This window comes from Dasypus novemcinctus, chromosome 6 (genome assembly GCF_030445035.2).
Source record: "Dasypus novemcinctus isolate mDasNov1 chromosome 6, mDasNov1.1.hap2, whole genome shotgun sequence".
In the NCBI taxonomy this organism is placed as follows: Eukaryota; Metazoa; Chordata; class Mammalia; order Cingulata; family Dasypodidae; genus Dasypus; species Dasypus novemcinctus.
The window spans coordinates 21,346,887-21,366,975 of NC_080678.1; the positions used below are offsets into that span (position 1 = coordinate 21,346,887).

The 20,089-nt window shown below is 48.2% G+C and overlaps 2 protein-coding genes across 9 annotated transcripts in view; both read left to right on the forward strand.

Annotated features, from left to right (window-relative positions):
• HSPA12A (heat shock protein family A (Hsp70) member 12A) overlaps positions 1–9,962 on the forward strand; it is a 321,425-nt gene extending 311,463 nt beyond the window's left edge. For 6 of the 8 annotated variants that reach the window (XM_058298306.1, XM_071215655.1, XM_071215656.1 and 3 more), the window contains 5 exons: positions 225–311; positions 911–1,015; positions 1,813–2,071; positions 4,779–4,882; positions 5,800–9,962. In XM_058298306.1, the coding sequence (XP_058154289.1) occupies positions 225–311; positions 911–1,015; positions 1,813–2,071; positions 4,779–4,882; positions 5,800–6,437 (1,193 nt within the window). In that variant the 3' untranslated portion in view covers positions 6,438–9,962. The remainder of the gene's footprint in view (positions 1–224; positions 312–910; positions 1,016–1,812; positions 2,072–4,778; positions 4,883–5,799) is intronic. The other 2 variants (XM_058298308.2, XM_058298307.2) reach the window with 1 other exon arrangement.
• Positions 9,963–11,311: 1,349 nt separating this feature from the next.
• SPMIP5 (sperm microtubule inner protein 5) lies at positions 11,312–19,638 on the forward strand. The gene is made up of 6 exons (XM_058299608.2): positions 11,312–11,561; positions 13,050–13,119; positions 16,570–16,785; positions 18,190–18,376; positions 19,018–19,118; positions 19,226–19,638. Exons 2-6 carry the CDS (start codon positions 13,065–13,067, stop codon positions 19,369–19,371), a joined length of 705 nt encoding a protein of 234 aa, XP_058155591.1. The 5' UTR covers positions 11,312–11,561; positions 13,050–13,064; the 3' UTR covers positions 19,372–19,638.
• The last annotated feature ends 451 nt before the right edge of the window (positions 19,639–20,089 follow it).

Sequence of the window (20,089 nt, forward strand, 5' to 3'; positions counted from 1 at the left end):
TCATCAGGACACAGGCCAAAGCCGCCAAGAGGTGAATAGATGAAGTCTGGGTGGAAAGAGCTGGTTTTTGTAATTCCTGATGTATTTATTCAAATCATTTTATCAAGTCTCCCTAAATGTGCCATCCCTAAATCTCCACATACTGTTGCTTCCACCGACTGCAGATGACTGTCGCTTTTTCATGCTTTCTTACCTGTCGCCATTTTCTTTCTGTCGGCCACTAGCTAAGGAACACATCCGGCGTAACCGGCAGAGTCGGACCTTTTTGGTGGAGAATGTCATAGGAGAAATCTGGTCTGAGCTGGAGGAAGGTAGCGTTTTTGAATGTCCTTTGCTCTTGCTGGTTTTTGTTCTTTTATTTTTAGTTTTTTGTGTGTGCTGCTGGCAAAAATGGATTCCCATTTGTTCCTTTTGCACTTTGAGGAAGTGTTCAAAACAGGGTTGGTTTTAAAGACCACTCACCGAGGGAGAGCTCTTTTTGGAGCTATAGTTTTGCATGTTGGAAAACCGTGTAGACTCTTCAGAGGACAGGTAGGAGTTGGAAACCGCCAAGGCCCAAGTAAGTCTTGAGTTCAACAGCAGGAGATTTTATGGCACCATTAGCATGGCAGGAGTTTGCCTACAGTGTCCATGTCCTGTATGTATCACTGTGGGACATGAACGTTTGGGTCTTACAGATTCACTCATCTGAGCTCTTTCCCATCCAGGCTTAACCGTCCCTCCTGGGCAGACAGCATTGCATTCTCTTTAGTCATGAATAACTCACTGTGCTGCTAATTAGCAAAACCATGGTGCTAAGGAGAAGTGTTGGCACTTGGCTGGGTATACCAAGGTATTAGCCACCGTTCTGTTTCAGGGTGGGAGTGACCAAGAGATCTATGTAAAAGATGGTCATTTATTTTTATACCAGGTGACAAGTACGTGGTTGTGGACAGTGGAGGTGGCACTGTGGATCTGACGGTCCATCAGATACGCTTACCTGAGGGACATCTGAAGGAACTGTATAAAGCGACAGGTGAGCTCCTGCATGGTTCATTTTCTCACACCTGAGCCAGGTCTCGGCAGTTCTGTTTCCTCCAGTTCAGATTCTTGTGTTTGTCTCTCAGTGCCACCAACATGTGGGACTACAGGCGGTAGAGGATACCAAAGCCTCTTTGCCACTGGAAAGCAAAATGCAGCCAATAGTCTTTAAAACCCTCACCATCACAATGTAAATTTTAGCATAAAGCCAGCCTGCTTCAGATTCTGGCCAAGGGAGAGTTTGTTTCTAAGAAGTCCTGGGAGGATGTGATTTTGTAACCTGATGCTGCCTCCAGTTTAGCTGCTAAGGTCAGCCTTAAGGGAGGTCCCAGGTCCCAGGTCTTCAGTGAGGATTTCCAAGCCAGGGAGCATGCCCTTTACAGTCGTGGGAAGGAGAGCGATGTGCAGTTAGTAGATTCCAGGGAGGAGGAGAAGCCTGCGCACTTTCCAGACTCTGTCCTTGGGTTTCTTGGATGGGAATATCAGAGTGCTCGTAGTTGGTTAAATGTACTGATTTTATTTTTAGAGTGTAATTGATTTTAAACAGATTGTTGATGAGTGATTTCTGTAGGGGGAAAAAAAAATGTTTCTCCATATGGAACGATATGGAATGAGAACAAGCTAAAGGTTTGTAAGTAAAAGCATATAGCTGCAATCTGCTTGCTACGTGTGTCCAAGTTTGTATTACTTTGTGTTTTGGAGAAAAACAGACTAGGTCTGCTTCCCAGAGTTTGGATTCAGCTTCTGACAGTTTTTTTAACATCGTGGTCTTCCATTTTGTTCTTGACGCAGGTGGTCCCTATGGATCCTTAGGAGTAGACTATGAATTTGAAAAACTTCTGTGTAAAATATTTGGGGAGGATTTTATCGAGCAATTCAAAATCAAACGTCCTGCGGCCTGGGTTGACTTAATGATTGCATTTGAGTCTCGCAAAAGGGCGGCTGCCCCAGACCGAACGAACCCGCTCAACATCACCCTGCCCTTCTCCTTCATCGACTACTACAAGAAGTTCCGAGGCCACAGCGTGGAGCACGCCCTCAGGAAGAGCAAGTGAGTGGGGCCGACTTCCGGCTTGGGAAATCCTAGGGAGGGTGGGGGCCGGACTCTGAGTTCCAACCCACAGGCCCGTGGTGTGACCTGGGGCAAGGGCCTCAGCTTCTCTAGTGCTCAGTCACTTCACATGGAAAACGGAGGTGATAATTCCACTTACCTCACGGGGCTGTGGTGAGGCTGACCTTAGCTCATAGAGGTGCTTAGCTCCCTGCCGGGGCCTGGAAAGCATTTCCTGCATGTTTGCTATTATTTCCCACTGAAACGTTGTGAGCCTTCTGAATGCAGAGCGGGTCATCTACTTTGGCCACTGCTGTGTCCTCGGTGTTTAGAACAGAACCTGGTACACAGTGGGTGCTCAAAATGTCTGTGGACTGAAATACTTGGAGGTTTGGGTTTCCTGCTGCCCCCGGGCTACCGGCAAGTGTCTGTGGCTCAGCTTGTTGCAAGATGCAGAATGAGCATATGTAGAAGATGTTTTAAAGCTCATGAAAAATAAACGGACAAAAATCAAAGGTTTTTATAAATTCTTTTTATCATGGAAAATTTCAAACATTTACCACATAAATGAACCCCATAGTCCAGCTTCAACAGCTGTCAGCTTGTAGCCAGTCTATAGCCTCATCCACCCTCTCCCCAATTATTTTAAAGCAAATCTCAGATATAATAGCAACTCACTCATAAATATGCCATAAATCTCTAAAGGAAATACATTTAAAAATATAACCACAATATCATTGCCGCACCTAAGAAATAGTCATCCTTCAATACCATCAAATATTCAGGTGGCATTCAAATTTTTCCACTTGTCTCAAGGTTTGTTGTCTTTTTTCATTTGTATCAGCATCCAAATAAGGGTTACACATAGCAATTATTTCATGTGCTTAAGTCCCATTTACTGTCTAGGCTCCCCCTCCTGTTTTTTTCCTTGAAACTTTTATTAGAATAAGAAACTCCTGCAGGGTTTCCTGGTCTGGGTTTTGCTCACTGCACCTTCACAGTGTTGTACATCATGTTCTTCTTTTGCACATTGGTGGACTGATGTAGAGGCTTACTCAGATTCAAGGGTGAGTTCAGGCCAAGTCTCTTTCATGGGTGGTGGTGTTTCCCATTGGATCGTATCTGGGGCCACATAAAGTGGGCTTGTCTCTTCTGTGATTTTAGCAGCCACCAGGGGTGACTACTTAAATTCATTAATTCATGAGGGGCTGTCATTCCTTCTTCATTTATTAGCTAGAATACTTCCATGGAGAAAAACTTTTCTTCTCAACTGGGTTGTCCTGAAATACAGTTCATCTTGGAAAGACAGGAAAACTGCCTGGTTCTCTCCCTCCACAGATAAGTTTTCAAAAAACCTGAGTTATTTCTTAGCATCCCCCAAAGTGGCAAACAGTTTTTGGGGTTTTTTTTTTCCTATTTTTTTCTTTCGTGGGAGCATAAGGGGAGTGTCATTAAGAATTCATGAATAAGCAGATTTGCTATATTTGAAACCTTGGTGGCTATATCTGAATTGTTGACTCCAGTCCCTCTGACTTGATACCAATGGTCTTTGCTTTCTGGTGTGTGAAGACACTCCAGGCTCATCACATACAGTCCCTGGAATTGGCCAGTTCTCTAGGAAGCTCTGGTTCCTTTCAGTGGGAAACAGTTTGCCTCCAGCTCTTCTCGCTTTTGGAGCAGGGTCCTCGCTGGATTCTCTTACCAGGCTGATTTCTCTTTGTCCTGATGTGTCCCCATAGAGGGCACCTGCTCCAGCTGAACCCCAAGTGCTACTGTGTATCCCGGTAGCCTTCTGGCCCTCCTCCACTGCCAGGCACTGGATCATGCCATACCACACCACACTGCCCTTTGGCCAAGACCATGGAAGCAGTCGTGGTCTGGGAGGCCTGGCAGCATTTTGAATGTGTTGCTAGGAAGCTGCTCATGTGTGCTTTGTTTTAGGGACAGAGATATCATTTGCTTGGCTCCTTTGACCTTTGGAATAGCAGGGTGCACACTGTATTGGTTTAGTGCCCGAAAGTTTCCAAAGTGTTTTCACAGATAGAGTATTTAACTTGATCTTCACAACCGCCCCTGGGAAGGAGGTAAGGCAAATGGTTTTATCCTTGATTTCCAGATAAGACCAGGCTCAGTTAAGCAACTTGTCCAAGTCCCACAGCTACTAAGTGAGGAAGGCCAGACTAGAGCCAGCAACCCTGACTCTCTCTGTGCCATACCGCTGCTTCCAGACATGTTGCACCTTTGACTTTGAGATAGGGAGGGGACACCCAGTATGATTAGGCGTATCACTGTCATGTGTCAGGTGCCTGGAGGGTTGAGTAGTTGCACCTGAGTGCTCACTTTTGTGGCTTTATGTAGCAGAACAGTGGACAAATCAACAAGCCTTGAACATCCTCAAGTGTGGTCATCTCAGACAGGGCAATTCTTCTATCTGCTTGTCTTTCACATTAGATTTTGGCCTCCCCTATCCCAGGGGGAAAGTCAGCCACAGCTGAAAACAAAGAGAAACAGAAGAGGTTATGTCTCAACTTTTGAACATCCTATGGGTCCAAGTATAGGCAGTTTAGAGGGTTTCCAAGTTTGACTTTCAGAGCCCTTTCTGCCTCTTTAGATGTGACAGATGCTGTGCCAGGACATGTGTCTTTGCAGATAAGCTTAATATTGCTTAGCCACTCACTGCTTGTCCCTCTGTGCCACGTTCCCACAGTGTGGATTTTGTGAAATGGTCCTCGCAGGGGATGCTGAGGATGAGTCCAGATGCCATGAATGCTCTTTTTAAGCCGACCATCGACAGTATCGTTGAGCACCTCCGTAAGTATCAGCCAGGGCTCGGCCACTCAGTGGGGCAGAGCCGAGGATGGAGATTGGCCTTTCCAGTATCACCAACCAGTGTACGTGAAGTCAGGTTGAAAGGTGGACCGGGGCTGGCAGCCGATGAACAGGGCCCTGGTGGAAGCAGGCAGGGCATGGGTACGTATGAGGGGTAATGCTGGGCAGAGGCTCTGGATCCTTGTTTTGGGTACCACAAAGCAACAGAGAGCCTGTCCTCACTTGGCTTCAAAAATCAGAGAGCTAGGAGCTCCAAAGCAATATTGTCCTAAGAGTGACAGGCCCTAGAGAATGCAGGTTCTTTGCTTTATCTGGATAAATTAGGAATTGTAATGCTTTCTAGGGAAGGAGAAGCTGTTGTATGAACCAAGAAAGGTCTTGGACATGATGGAAAGCAGAATCTGGCTATGTAGTTATCCTGCTACATCCATGTCCTTACTCAGGGACATGCAGTAGACCCAACAGAGGGTCTTTTTCAGCCTCCAGGCCCCCATCCACTTCCCACCCCTTACCTCCCAAATCAACTCAGGTGAGATGGGATTTTAATACAAATCCAAGAATAACGTTTACATTGGCCTGCCTTTACGTACCCAATAGAACCACAGGTTCTGGGGAGCTTAAGGGATATTTTATGCATAACAAATTACTACAAGTGGTCATCATCTATCTGTTAAAACGGGTCTCTACTTAACAGCTTTGGTTTTTATGTGTGAGCATATTGCCTGGCAAACTCTCTTCCTTTAAAAGACTAGATTGACAAAAAACCCTAGTCAATGAGCTCATACTGAGCCCGTCCTCCTGGTGGTCCAAGTGGCTTTGTTCCCCACAGGCTCAGCCAGCCACCCCTTGCGGGCTGGCTCCTGCGCGGCAGGACATAATCCCCTCCTCTTCCCTTTCAGGGGACCTGTTTCAGAAACCTGAGGTGTCCACGGTCAAGTTCCTCTTCCTGGTGGGCGGCTTTGCGGAGGCCCCCCTCCTGCAGCAGGCGGTGCAGGCTGCCTTCGGGGACCAGTGCCGCATCATCATCCCGCAGGACGTGGGCCTCACCATCCTCAAGGGCGCGGTCCTCTTTGGCCTGGACCCCGCCGTCATCAAGGTGCGCCGGTCGCCGCTCACGTACGGGGTGGGCGTGCTGAACCGCTACGTGGAGGGCAAGCACCCCCCCGAGAAGCTGCTGGTGAAGGACGGCACCCGCTGGTGCACCGACGTCTTCGACAAGTTCATCTCTGCCGACCAGTCTGTGGCCCTGGGCGAGCTGGTCAAGCGCAGCTACACCCCGGCCAAGCCCTCCCAGCTCGTCATCGTCATCAACATCTACAGCTCCGAGCACGACAACGTCAGCTTCATCACCGACCCTGGTGTGAAAAAGTGCGGCACGCTCCGCCTGGATCTCACCGGGGCCGGTGGCACGGCAGTCCCTGCCCGGAGGGAGATCCAGACCCTCATGCAATTCGGGGACACCGAGATCAAGGCCACGGCCATCGATATAGCCACCTCGAAGAGTGTCAAAGTTGGCATCGACTTCTTAAATTACTAACCAGCTCTTCCTGTCTCCTGCCCCCTTGGACTCAGCTCACCTGCATCTGCTGACCTGACTGTTCTTTCCCTGACCTTGACCCTTGACATGACCCACCTGAATTTCAGTGGGGAAGATGAGAAAAACCAGGTCTAGAAGTAGTTAAGGGATTTTTGAGGGCACATTGGAGTCAGAAAAACTGTCAGAAACTGAGAGTGAGGTTTGGGAATAAGAAATTGACACATCCCAGAAGAGCAGCTAGTTTTCATAGGGACAAAGTAGAGAAACCGCCCCCCGCCCCCCCAAGGGAATCAGTACCTTCGTGCAGCCACGACTGAGCTTGCTCTGAACGGACCTCAGTTAAGCAGTTAGGGGACCCTATTGTTACAGTTTCAGATTTGAGGTGAGATCTTTAAGCCAACAGGAGATTCTTCATCGCTTTGAGACTTTACGTTTTGAAGTTTTTTGGATGGCCGTCAATATGAAAATTCAGCCATCTGCAGTTAATTTATTTTCATCATCATGTCATTAAAAGTGGTGATTCAGTGGGAATTTGAAGTGTTTTTAGCTGGCAGGAGAAGCCTGCCTACACTGGGCACTATTTTAGATTCTCATAAATTTTAAATTCCAGATAGATTCAGGGAAGAAAACCTGGAGACCGAGGCCTCAGCTGATCCACTGAGGTTGGTGTGAGTAGGTGAGCGGATACCTCAGCTTCTCAGTGGGCAAAAGTTTGCTTTGATGGAAATGAATGTTAAAGGACAACTAACATGTCCCAGATTGTGCTCTGGGATATAATTCCCAAAATTCCATATCCTGATTTTTGAATTCACAAATGATTCTTGTTACTCTTAGGAACAATTTGGTGTGAGAAAATGAGGTTGCCATTGTTCTCTTCACCAGGGTCAGGGGTCTAGAACGGCCCCTTGCCCTGGAAAATCCACATTTCTTTAATTCCCTGCCCCCCATTTACCCTCATGCCCCCAAATTATGGCCACCTGTTCCTACATTTTAAAAGGAATACATTGGTGACACATGCAAAATGGGTCAGTTCTTTTACTAAAATCTTCGGTTGGCAAATTCTATCTAAAAAGAATTTATAGATCTGTACTTGAATTAAGTCGGTTTTTTTGTTTTTTTCACAGCAGGTCTTTGGCTCACCTGCATGTGAATTGCCTGAGCGATTGTTAAAAATACATTCCTGGTTCCCATCCCTTTTACTAACCGAAGCCGAATCTTGGAGGGGGACCCAGAATCTACATTTGTCACATATACCACAAGTGACTGTGGTTCGACTGCAATGTGGGAACCAGTGAATTTTATTTTTTGTTGAAGTCAGAAATGCAGCCCACAGCCTGGGCCTCCAGTCTTCCCCTGAGAGTTCCCTTTGGGAGAGGGTCTGGCCGTAGAGTGATGCTCCCACACCTTACCCTGTTGGTTGGTAGGGCTGGGTCCCCGATGGCACTTTTAACCCTCACAGGAAGAACCAAGGGAGGAAAATGATAGGATGAAAGGAACCCAAAAGCAGGACCGGCTGCCTTCTATCCTTCACCTCTCTACAAAGCCAGGAACCACCTGCAGAAAAAGAATAAAGAATCTGACTCACACGCAGTCCATCTGACCTGTTCAAAGTGTCTTTTCCACCTGCTGGGATTCATTCATTCCGATTTTAAACCCCTGGAGGCATAATGAAGGAACAGAGAATGAACTTAGAATGCAAGTTGAATTCACAAACTCATTATCATGGTTGGTATGCAGATTTTAAATTGCATTTCAAATTCCATTTTAACATGTCTTCTTTTTCACATCACCTGCTGCAGAATTCCCTACTAAAATGTGAAACACGAGCAAACCACAAAACTAGAGAATGCCAGTCACGTAACTCGGCAGCAGGATTTCCTAGCCAGTCACAAGGGTGTGTTTGCCAGCGTTCTCTGTCTTACTGCCTGCTCTGCTTCAAAAGCCAAATGTTATGGGTCTTCCTTTGGTGTTGCCAGCCATACTTTACAAATAAGACTTTTCAATTCAGTTATGAGTAATATAATTTTATGTATATACAATATTAGACTTTTGTACAGAATCTTTATTTCTATAATGTGCTTTTCTTGTAAAAAAAAAAAAAAGAGAAAGAAAAATGCTCTTTGATTTTGGTTGATGACCTTGCTGCCCTTTCTTTTCCAAGGTTTTGTTTAATTGTGCTCACTGATCATTGATTTGTATCAATACCACACTATGGACTGTTACGCAAGACTGAGAAATAGAGGTGCCTAGAGTCACAGTCCTCTCGGAGCAACTGGACCATTTGGGTTAACAGCTCTGTCAGACCCTTCTAAATGAACATCCTTCACAAAGGCTCACAGTTTACATTTCAAAGAGCATAATAATGTATTGATTCTCCTGTCCAGTCTTTGAGAGCTGAGCATTTTGGTTCTGTAAGCTATGTGCCTGTGCAGGAAAACTATGAAAACTCTTTGCATCCCTGTGGCAGGGAGTCAACCTCTCCTTCGGGGACAAAGCAGACACTCTGGGGGTAAAGTGTGGTCCACCGTGTGATGTTTTCAGTACGCCAGGGTCAAAGGAAGGAAACAAATGGGGCATAAGTCCAGCTTTTCACTTAGATTCAGTATAAGCGTAATTTAGTTAAGCACCTCTTTTTTGGCTAATGCAAGGCCTTTCCCATCTTGTCTTAAGGTGTCTCCTTGTCTCTTTCTCTTATTTAAAATGAGCTGGTTGAAATATGCAGTGTTGGCAAATTGATAATGGAGAAGGGGTGGTAATTTTACTGGACTTTCTTCTGGCCCCAGACTTACCACTCTAGAAGGAAACCCCCAAATTTAGCTCCCTCGCCCCTGAAATATTCTAGAATAAAAGCACTGGATATGTGTACCTGACACATTTTCTAATCTTAGAGAGTTTCTAAAAGGCCTGTTATCTTGACCCACTACTGAATTGCCCCTGGCATATTATCTGATGTTCCTGTTTCATGGAAGCAGAACTGTCAAAGATTTCCTTTGTAACTGCCCTTTCTGTCCACAGCAGGCATTAAACGGCAGACCAGTTACACCGATAGGAAAGAGGGTGAAGCAGTCAAGTGCTTTTGCAGAACGATCCTAAGATGAGTCCAGATTACAGAGCCTGCCCTACCCTTAGAATGTTATTTAGATCAAGTTAGCTTTTAGAGTCCAGGTCTGGTTAATTGCCAGGATAGCAAAGAATCGCATGCACCAATATAAACAGGAGTCAAAATGCATTAGTAGTCGAAGATCGAATTTCACATCGCAGAGATGTAATAGCTGTGATTAAGCTGCATATTTAGGTCAGGAAATGGCTTAAGTGGATGGCTAGTATAAAAGTTGTTGGCCATAATGTCACACCTCTCATCTGCTTGGAATACGGAACTATATCCTAAAATATCAGCCACTGGGGTCTTGTTCACAAGAGAAGTTCAAACTTCACAGAACTTTGCAGCAGTTCACATCTTGACAGGATTGTACCTGCAAACTTTTGTCTTCATGGATATCTAATAAAGCAAAACTCTGAATCTCACGTGGCCTATAATGTCCTGTTTCGTCTTGTTTTGCACTTTGGATTGCAAGCAGAATTATTATACCCAGGTCACTACACACGTCCTCCTCTGTATCTCAGATGGAGATCAATTTCGAGGTCCTTTCCCACCTGTCGTGAGGTTTAACAGCCATTCCAACAAGACTGGCCCCATTGTTAGCTGGGAACCAAGGCTCCATCAACGTCCGTGGAGCCCTTTTTCCTTGCAAGGTGGAAGAAAGCCGACTAGGTGGGGAGTGGGCGGAGAAGCTGGGGTGGCCAATGACAACTCCACTGTACCCAAAGGAAGGTCACACACAAAAGCAGAGTGCCTGGGGCTGGCGCCTTGCCCATCTGGCATCCTGGCAGCTCTCCAAGCTGGCTGGCTGTGTGAGCCTGGAGCTTATTCCAGGTCCTAACATCTGGGTCACCCTCCAGAGTTGGCTCTAGAAGTTTCTGGGTGACCCTAAGGGGGTAAGGGAGGTGACCCTAAGGGGGTAAACCGCTGGCTCGACCAGCCTTTACCTAAAACTCAATTCCCTGCATAGCAGAGGTAGGGAAGGCTGGAAGGTGTGGGAAAGAAACGATGGGTACTGGGAGGTAGTACGCCTTGCCATGCACTTGCCCCTTAGCCTGAGTTTCCTTGTCTGTAAATACAGCCGTTGGGACCAGCAGTCTGTAAGAGCCACTCTTTCCCTCTCTCTGGTTCATAAGGGGGACAGCGGGGTGGGTTTCAACGGAAGGAGCTGAGGCTCATTTCCAAAACGGAGCATGGCCACCCTTGGTTAGAAAGGAGTGGACTTTATATATAATAAAAAAATAAAATAAAAAAGGAGTGGACTGTATCATGATTCAACTCCCCCTTGACTTCCGTTCCTCCAGTGTGGTGTCTCTTTTCTGTCCCTTTCCAGCCCAGTACCTGCCACTGCCGCCCAGGAAATCCCGCCTTTCCTAGTAAGAGGCAGGAAGGCGTGGTGGCGCTGATAAGCCCTGGCAAGCACCTTCACTCGGAAGCTCGCCCAGGGCGCAGGCCCCGCCCTCCGTCCTTGGCTCCCCCTCGCCCCCCGTGCGCCCCTCACACAGCCGGATGAGGCCCCCAAAGGGAGACCCGTGCTGATAGGAGAGCTGTGGGGAGAGGCACCTCCCTGCCGCCCAGCACCATTCCCAACACCTGTGTTGAGGTCACAGGAGGGTGTGGAAGGCGGGGTGCAGGCTCCAAGTGGAGCCCCGGGGCCCCACCCAGCCCCGCCCCCAGGCGGGGTGAGCTCACAATGGGGGTGGGGGTGGGGGTGGGGTGGAGTCCAGGTTGTGCGAGGCGGGGGGAGCTCCAGGGGAGGGAGGTGCGATCCAGGCCCACCCAGTGACACCCAGTGAGCCTGGTTGACAGGCGTCCGGGGAGGGGTCCGTGGCCGCTCCTCTGAGCCGTAAGCCCGCCCCATCCTCCAAGCACCTCCCCTACTGCCCGCCTCCTCCAGGCAGGCCTCTGGGTGGGGTCCTGTAAAGGCACAGCCGGTCACCCGCCCCAGGCAGAAATAGTACTGTCGCCAGGCTGTTGATAGGCTGAAACGACTGGACGCATGTAAGCTTTTGGAACAATTCTTGGTAAGCGAATAGTCCGTATTTGTGGAATAAATGAGCTGAGCAGGGTCGTGGACCAGAGTCGCCTTTCAGGAGCCAGGGGGCAGGCATGCACTAGACGTTGTTCAGTCCTCCCTCCTCTCAGCCCCGTGGAGGCCAAAACTGTTTAGAGAGTGCCCAGCACTGCTGACCAAACCACGGCTGGAGCACCTGAGGCTGCTCCTGGCCACCAGAGAGAGAGGTTCTGGCCTTGGCAACACATCCCAGGCCCACCTGGAGTCTTGCTTGGGAGACAGCACCCACGTAGACTGGACCCACCACCCCCCTCTTTTCACCCACCGTGGGCTCCATGATAGCCTTTTTGGACTCCCTGCTCCCCAGAGGCCAGAAGGCCTTCGAACGCAGGGTTTCTCCACCCCGGCTCTACTGCTGTTTGGGGCCAGATAATTCTCTGTGTTAGGGGACTGGCCTCTGCATGGGAGGATGTTTAGCGGCGTTCCTGGCCGCTGCTCACCAGGTAACAATAGCAATTCCCCAGCCCCACCCCAGTCCTGTGTGGCTATCGAGTATCTCTAGACATTCAAATGTCCCTGGGGAGGGGGTTCCCTCCACCCCCTGTTGAGTACCACCGCCATCCAATTCTACCTGGATAAAGAAAGGTCTTTGGGGTGACGGTGCCTTGTCTCTCCCATTCCCAAAGCTTCACAAAACTTCCATAGTGGTTCTTTTTTTTTTCTTTTAAAGATTTATTTATTTTATTTTTTAATTCCCCCCCCTCCCCTGGTTATCTGTTCTCTGTGTCTGTTTGCTGCGTCTTGTTCTTTGTCCGCTTCTGTTGTTGTCAGCGGCACGGAAGTGTGGGCGGCGCCATTCCTGGGCAGGCTGCACTTTCTTTCGCGCTGGGTGGCTCTCCTTACAGGGCGCACTCCTTGCGCGTGGGGCTCCCCTACGCGGGGGACACCCCCGCGTGGCAGGGCAGTCCTTGCGCGCATCAGCACTGCGCATGGGCCAGCTCCACACGGGTCATGGAGGCCCGGGGTTTGAACCGCGGACCTCCCATGTGGTAGACGGACGCCCTAACCACTGGGCCAAGTCCGTTTCCCCTCATAGTGGTTCTTGGGTCTTGCTCATCTTTATATTCTCCCTCTGTCATGGTTTGTGACCACAGTGAGTGTGTGAAGTTCACAATTGTTGGGTGGATGATGGGTGGATGGATGGATGATGAATGGGAGGATGGTGGGTGGATGATGGTAGGTGGATGGGTGGAAGACTGGGTAGATAGGAGGAGGTCTCCAGGGGAAGGGAGATGACAACTGGTGGGTGATGACAGCTGTTGTCTAATGTGAAAGGGGAGGTACCAGGTCATTGGTTTTCTGCTTTTTAATTGAAGCCAGTTGGTGTTGCCTCAGTCCCAACCTCCTGGCAAGGTCATTCTTCTACTCATACCCACATACCCAGAAAGTACTTGAGGAGAGACATTTGATTAGATGTCTTTTCTCTTCATTTATATAGATACATAGAGAAATTATGGAGACTTCCAAGATCTTCATGAGAAAAATGCCAATCACACCAGGCTATAGCGGTAAGTGGAGATGTACCCTGCAGCAGTGCCTGGTACCCAGGAGGCTTTCAGTTAATGTCCATCAGTGGAGTTTGGACGTGGGCTTTGAGGATAGACACAAGGAATAAGTTGATGCCCCATCCTTCTTCCCAAGTTGGGCTTTCTCAAGTCTTGCAGAAGGGCTGTTCTTGTGGTCCCATTCCTCCCCTAAAGAGGGTGATCAACCATCCTGGTTTTAGCACTCAGTGTCCTACATCCTGGGAAATCCATTGGCCCTTGGAAACCCAGGACATTTGTCACCCTACCTAAAGGCTCCTCCTCCCCATACTTCTGGGTTACTAAGGACTAAGTCACATCTCTGTGACAAGCCCAATGGTCCCCATAGACCTTCATCTCTCACATACAGCTGTTTTTGGGGTGGGGGAAGGGTAGTGCATGAGGACTAATTTGAGTGGCCCAGCTTCACTTTGATCCTAAGCTGGTCAAGAGTGCAGGTTTTGGGTTCCGATTCACTGGGGTTCAAATCTCTGCTTGGATATGACCTATGTGATGTAGCTAAGTTACTTACCTTTCAGTGCCTCACTGCTTTTTCTGTAAAATCAAGTATTAGTTTCTTAGGGCTGCTGGAACAAATAACCACAAGTTGGGTGATTTAACAGAAACTTGTTTGCTCACAGTCCCAGAGGTCAGAAGTCTGAAATTGAGGTGTCAGCTGGGTCTGTTCCTCTGGGAGGCTCTGAGGGCGAATCTCTGTCCCACGCCTCTCTCCCAGTGTCTGGTGGCTGCTGGCCATCCTTGGCATCCCTTGGTTTGTGGCAGTTGCACTGCAGTCTCAGCCTGTGTCTTCACACACACCTTTTCCTCTTGCCTCAAATCTCCCTCTCCATTCTCGTATGTGGATACCACGCATTGAATTTAGAGTTTACCCCAAATCCAAGATGATCTTATTTCAAGATTCTTAATTTCATCTGCAAAATCCTGTCTTAGTTTGCTACAGGGCTGCTGATGCAAAGTACAAGAAATGGATTGGCTTTTTATAATGAGAATTTTATTTAGGGTAAAAGGCAACAGTTCCAAGGCCATGAAATGTCCAAATCCAGGCATCATCAGAGATACTTTCTCACCAAAGTCAGCTACTGGTGATCCTGGCATCCAGTCACGTGGCAATCAGGCCAATGACAGGGTTTATCTCTACAGCCTTGAGCTGCTCCTTGGGCCCAGCCCCTCAGGGGCCTCTTTCCGTGCCTCTGTGCTTTGCTAATTCCAGACTCCTGACCTCTCTCAGCCTCTTGGGGCTCCTCTGCTCTTCTGCAGCTGTAGATGAACCTGGAGTCCTCTCTTGCACATGGCGGGGACAAAATGGCAGACCTCCCTTTTCCTGTGTGTCTCTTCTTCTGTGTCTCCATTTATGTAAGACCCAGCAAGACAGCACACACACAACCTGAGTCACACCTCACTGATGTAGTCCAATCAAAGGAGGCCCACATCCACAGGAATGGATTAGTTCAAAAATGTAATCTTTTTCTGTTTGGGATTTGTAAAGAATTTCAAAGAGACACAGATCGTTTTTCCAAATAAGATCACATTCACAGGTCCAGGGGTGTTAGGATTTGGGTATATCTTTTGGGGGGGCATAATTCAACCCACTCCATGGGGAAATGATGGATTCCTCAGGGAATTATTATGAGGATTAAAGGAGCCAGGATATATCAGCTTTAGCAAGACTCACTAGAGGTAGCTCGTATTCCTCTATGTGTGTGCATATATAGAATTATATAAAATCCATAGCCAGGTCAAAGAAGATCCTGATGGTGGAAAAACCACTGTGACAGGACCCCTGGGTTTTGACGTCTCCCCCTGTGTTAGTCAGCCAAAGGAGTGCTGATGCAAAGTATCAGAAATCTGTTGGCTTCTATAAAGGGTATTTATTTGGGGTAGAAGCTTACAGTCACAAGGCCCGAAAAAGTCCTGCTCAATGTACCGTAAGAGGTACTTGCTCACCAAATGTCTTTGCCCCTTGTTGAAGTAAGATGGCGGGCAATGTCTGTGAGGGTTCAGCCTTCCTCTTCCTCTTAAGGTTCCATGGGTCCAGCTTCTTCCCATCTCAGCGGTAGGCTGGAGGGCTCTTTCTGGGCTTAGCTGCTCTGTTTACAAGGTCAGCTCTAGACTCTCGGGCGAATGGTTTATCTCTCTTCCTGGGGCCACAGGATGAAAGTTCATTCCTCTTCCATGTCTGTGGCATTCTCTCTAGTCCTCTGTGTATCTTATTCTCCTTTTGCATATCTACTTCTGTGCTCTCCTTGAGTGAGTGTCAGCACATATATATATAGCTCACAGAAGAGGCGGGGACTCAAAATGCGTTGCTCTAATGACATATGTTGAATCAAAGCCCTAATCTTAACATAATTTAATCAAAGGCATCTCAGCTGAATCTAATACAATCAAAGGGTATAATGCCTAGAGGAACAGACCAGTTTACAAATGTAATCTATATCTCTTTGGAATTCATAAATATCAAACTGCCACACTCCCATGACATTACGGGATCTTTTAATTGCCCAAGGTTAAGGGAGACTGGATGGTACAGGGAGAACTTCCAATATCATCAAGACCAGTCCAGCAATAAGATTCTTCCAGAGGCTTATTGCAGGGGATGGGGTGTGGGGAGGGAGACTGCTGCATTCAGCCAAGAAGCCAGGTTTTCTTTACCTAAAGACAAAGGCAAAAATGTTGGGCTAATACAGTGAGAGATAATACTATTACTACTATTATTATTTTGCAGTTTAGACCAACTTCTTAACCAGTTTTTCCTAATCTGTTCTTTTAAAAAAAGGACTTTATTGTGACAGTATTATAGTACTCAGGATTCAGGATTTGGCACTTAGTTTAAATAAATAGTTGTGTTTTACTCATACTAATTGTAATGATTATATGTTATTTTGTGGGAAATGGTGAAAAATTGTTCTAGGGGTGGGTCTCGAAGATAATGAATTTACCTTTTTGTATAATAGGTCTCTGCTTTTAATAAGCCTGCAATTTCCCGATGGTCCAACAAGAAAGATCTAAAATTGCATTTAGGAAGTGTCAAGGAAAATAAGCTCTCTCTCTAAAGAGATGAATAATTTCAATTACTCCTCCGACTATCATTTTGGCCCATTAAATGCTTTCCCCATTTGCCATTCAGGCTGACATCAGGGGCTTTGCTGTCAAAGAATATTACTGCATCGCCTTTGTTGAAACGGGCCTTCCCTCCCCAGCTCCAAGGTCATTCTTTGGTGGCCTTGGGGGAGCTCAGGCGCAGTGGAAGCACCAGCATTCCTTGCACGAATTGAATGGCCTTTGGAAAAGTGCAGTGTTGTTGATCAAGGAAGAAATGACAGGTGGCGAGCCACAATTCTGGGAGTGTGGGCAGGTTCTAACTTCCTCGCCGGCCAGCCTTGCTAAGGGCTGTGATTCCGACGGCTCTTGCAGGCTTTGTGCCGTACCTCAGATGCGAGGGGCCCTCCGGCGAGGACATGCTCAGCTGTCTGAAAGCCTTCCAGGAGGACACGCAGCGATACAAAGACCAGCTGGAGGAGCTGCGCTGCTCAGTGGCCACTGCCCGGAAGCTGAAGCCCATCTGCTCCCAGGAGACTGTCCTGCGCACGCTGCACCAGTACTACAAGCAGTACCACCCCATGAGTCTGGGTACTGACTGCCCCGGAAGCACCCCCTTTCCCCTGGTCCCCAGTGCTGGTCCTGGCAGGAGAGCTGGGCTGCCACAGAGAGCACCGAGTCCAGCACAGTTCCAAATCCCCCGAAGTCAGGGCAAAATAGAAAGGCTCGGTTTCTTAGAATGAGAAAGAAATATTTCTAGGGGTAGGGGGACACATGAAGAGTCTTGGTTAGAGAAGAGTGTTCTGGCTTTGGAACCAGGAGCCCCTGGGCAAGTCGCAGCCAACTTTCAGGCACCAGCTTCCATATCAGTAGGTACCATAATTTATTTGCTTTCTCCCCTCTGGGCACACTTCTTTCGTTAACCTCCCGCAACAACCCTATGAGGTCAATACTATTAATCCCATTTTATATGCTTCTCTGCATACTTGCTGTGTGGAAAGGGGTCTGGCACTGAATAACCACCACCGCAACAATGACATTAACAAATGATATGATGCAGAGTCAACAGTCAAACAGCAACTACCTGTAGGCCAGTATCTTGACCTGGATTATTTTTAAGGTCTAAAAGTGAAGGAAAAATAATGGACAGTTTTGTTTGAAACATAACTGTTTAAGAACACATGATAACTTATGTGTTTGCTGTTCTTTAAAATTTTCCGAGCCATTAAAAAGAACATTGGCCCAAGAATTTGGGATTTAGCCCAGCTCTGCAACTCCTTGCTGTGTGGCGCAGGGCAGGTTGCTTCTCTTCTCTGGGCTCTGGTTTCTTCAGCTGGGCCAGGGAGGGCTAGACTAAATGTTCCCATGGGTACCTTCCACCTCTGGGTCTCAGTGGCCTAATTTGATCCTTATGGCAACTGGAGGAGATGGATGGGGCAGTAGTCTTTCATCTTGCAAATGTGAAACTGGGGCTCAGAAAGGGGAAGTGACTTGCCTGAGGTCGCACAGCCAGACAGATTCAGTCATGACCCAATGTCAGGGACCTGAAACCAAGTCTGCTGTACTTTCTCCTAACCTGCTTCTCTTGATTCTCTTATGTAAATGGCCACACAGCAATATCTGAAGATTTTTCATTCATCTGAGAATGAAGCTGGGTCTGATTAGGAGCAAGGACTTGGGAATCAGAGAGACCTTTCTCAAATCCTGGCCCTCCCACTTCCCGGCAGTGTGACCTTGGCCCAGACCTCTTTAAGGGCTCAGTCCCCTCCTCCCTGAAGTGGGGTAACACTGATACCCACCTCTTATGGTTTGCGAGAGAATGACATGAGATGCTGTGTGTAAAGCCCCTTCCAAGGTGCCTGGCACGCAGAATCCTCCAATGGCCGCAGGCATGGGGGGTCACCGTGGGCTCACGGGTGGGGTGCCAGCTAACCTGGGAGTGCTGCCCCCTGAATAGCTCCCAAAGCCCGCAAGAAGCATGATGTCTCTTTACAGAAAGCAAATATGTAAAGAAACCTCTCCAGGAGCCCCCCATCCCTGGCTGGGCAGGCTACCTGCCGAGAGCCAAGGTCACTGAACTTGGCTGTGCCACGCGATACACTGTCATGGCCAGAAACTGCTACAAGGACTTCCTGGACATTGTGGAGCGGGGCAAGAGAGCGCAGCTGAAACCATATGAGGAGTAAGTCTGGCTCAGAGCCTCCCTGCAGGTAACAAGAACAAGGGGAGGAGAAGAGCCTGGCCCAGGGGTTTAGCAGATGCCTCCATCCCCGTGTAAGGCCTGCTTGTGTGTCTGATTTGTTTCATAGAAGGCGCTTTGTTTGTAATTGCAGTGCCTTCCTGGTAGGCAGCCACTGTCCACTCCCCGCGCTTGCCCCAGCATTCCCCAGCAGCCCGCCCGGTGGCCTTTGCTGGTGTAAAGGAAGGGGCTAGGCGTCAAAAGCAGCAGCCAGACCAACAGGGCCACCCGTCCTGGCATGAGGCTAAGGCCCAAGGGCTTGGGATTTAGTCCAGCCCCGAAACTACTTGCTGTGTGACTTAGAGCAGATCACTTCCCCTCTCTGGGCTCGTTTCTTCATCCAGGGCTGGGAGGGATGGACTAGAGACTCCATAGGGGGCTAGGGAAGAGACATGGCAGGCAACACCAGGACACTGGCTCTTGTGGCCTCAGTTTTCTCTTCTGTAAAATGGGAGTGATAACCCTTTAAGATAGTGGTAAGGATTGGAAATAAACAGACCATGGTCACAGAGCACCTGTGTAGTTTATATTTCTTTTTATTGTTAATACAAAAGAGTAACTCATGAATTTTGTTCTTGCTTTAGAATATATGGCATTAGCTCCACACAACCTCCTCCTGCTCCTTCTCCAGAAATTTTACGGCATGATGGGCTCCTGCCAAAATACCCAGATTTCTCCATCCCAGGCAAGGACTGGCCTTTTCTCTTACTTCTTTTTTTAAAGGGGGATGAAATTCTGCCTGCAGTAACTGGGCCTCCTACCTGCATCTCACGCGGATGGTTTCTCTTCCAGATGGAAGCTGCCCTGCCCTTGCAAGACCTCTGAGCGAAGACCCCAGACCTACAGAACTGTATGGCTGTAGGCCAAAGCCAAATATGGCCTGCAATGGGAAGGTTTACCTGGAACCACTCTCCTCAGCAAAGTACGTGGACAGCTAGAAGCACTGAGGCTTCCCAAGTGCGGTGAGCCTTGAGGTGGGCTCGAAAGCCTGCTCTTCTCACACCAGCATCCGCCCTCCACCCACACCCCAATGGGAGACAGGGAAACTTAACAACTAAGAATCCTAACTACTGCTTGCGCCCTGAGCGATTGACAATGAAAGGCATACCATTACAGCTAAAGACTATAGCAAAAAGGTTCGTGATCTAAATTAATTTAGACCTTTCCTTGTGGTGGGAATAAAAAGGATACTTCTCGGTATGTTACAGATCTCTGCAGGGTATCTTTTTTCAGGCTCTCTTGACCTTAGGAGAAGCCAGGGTGGGGCCCATCTCTGCTAATCTCATGAGCATAACCTGGTCTAGCCAGTTGGACTCTTCACGGAAGCCCTGGCCTGGCCCTCTGACCAAGTCCCTCCCTGCCACTCATCTTCCAGCCTGGCTTGCGATTCTCAACCCTGGGGCCGAGGCCACGCCTACCTCAACCCTGTTTTCTCATAATCTCTGTTCCCAAGAGAGCCCGGATGGCAGACATCGGTCCTCTGCTCCTGGCAGGCGCCCTCTCTGACCCCTCTCCCAGATACCAGCATGCAGAAGAATTCAACAGCAGCTTCTCAGGACCAGGAGGCCATCGGCACCAAAAAGTTCAAAAACAAACAGAGACAAAAGATGAAGCCGGCAGCTCCTAGGAATTTTTCCTAAGGCAGGATTATTATCT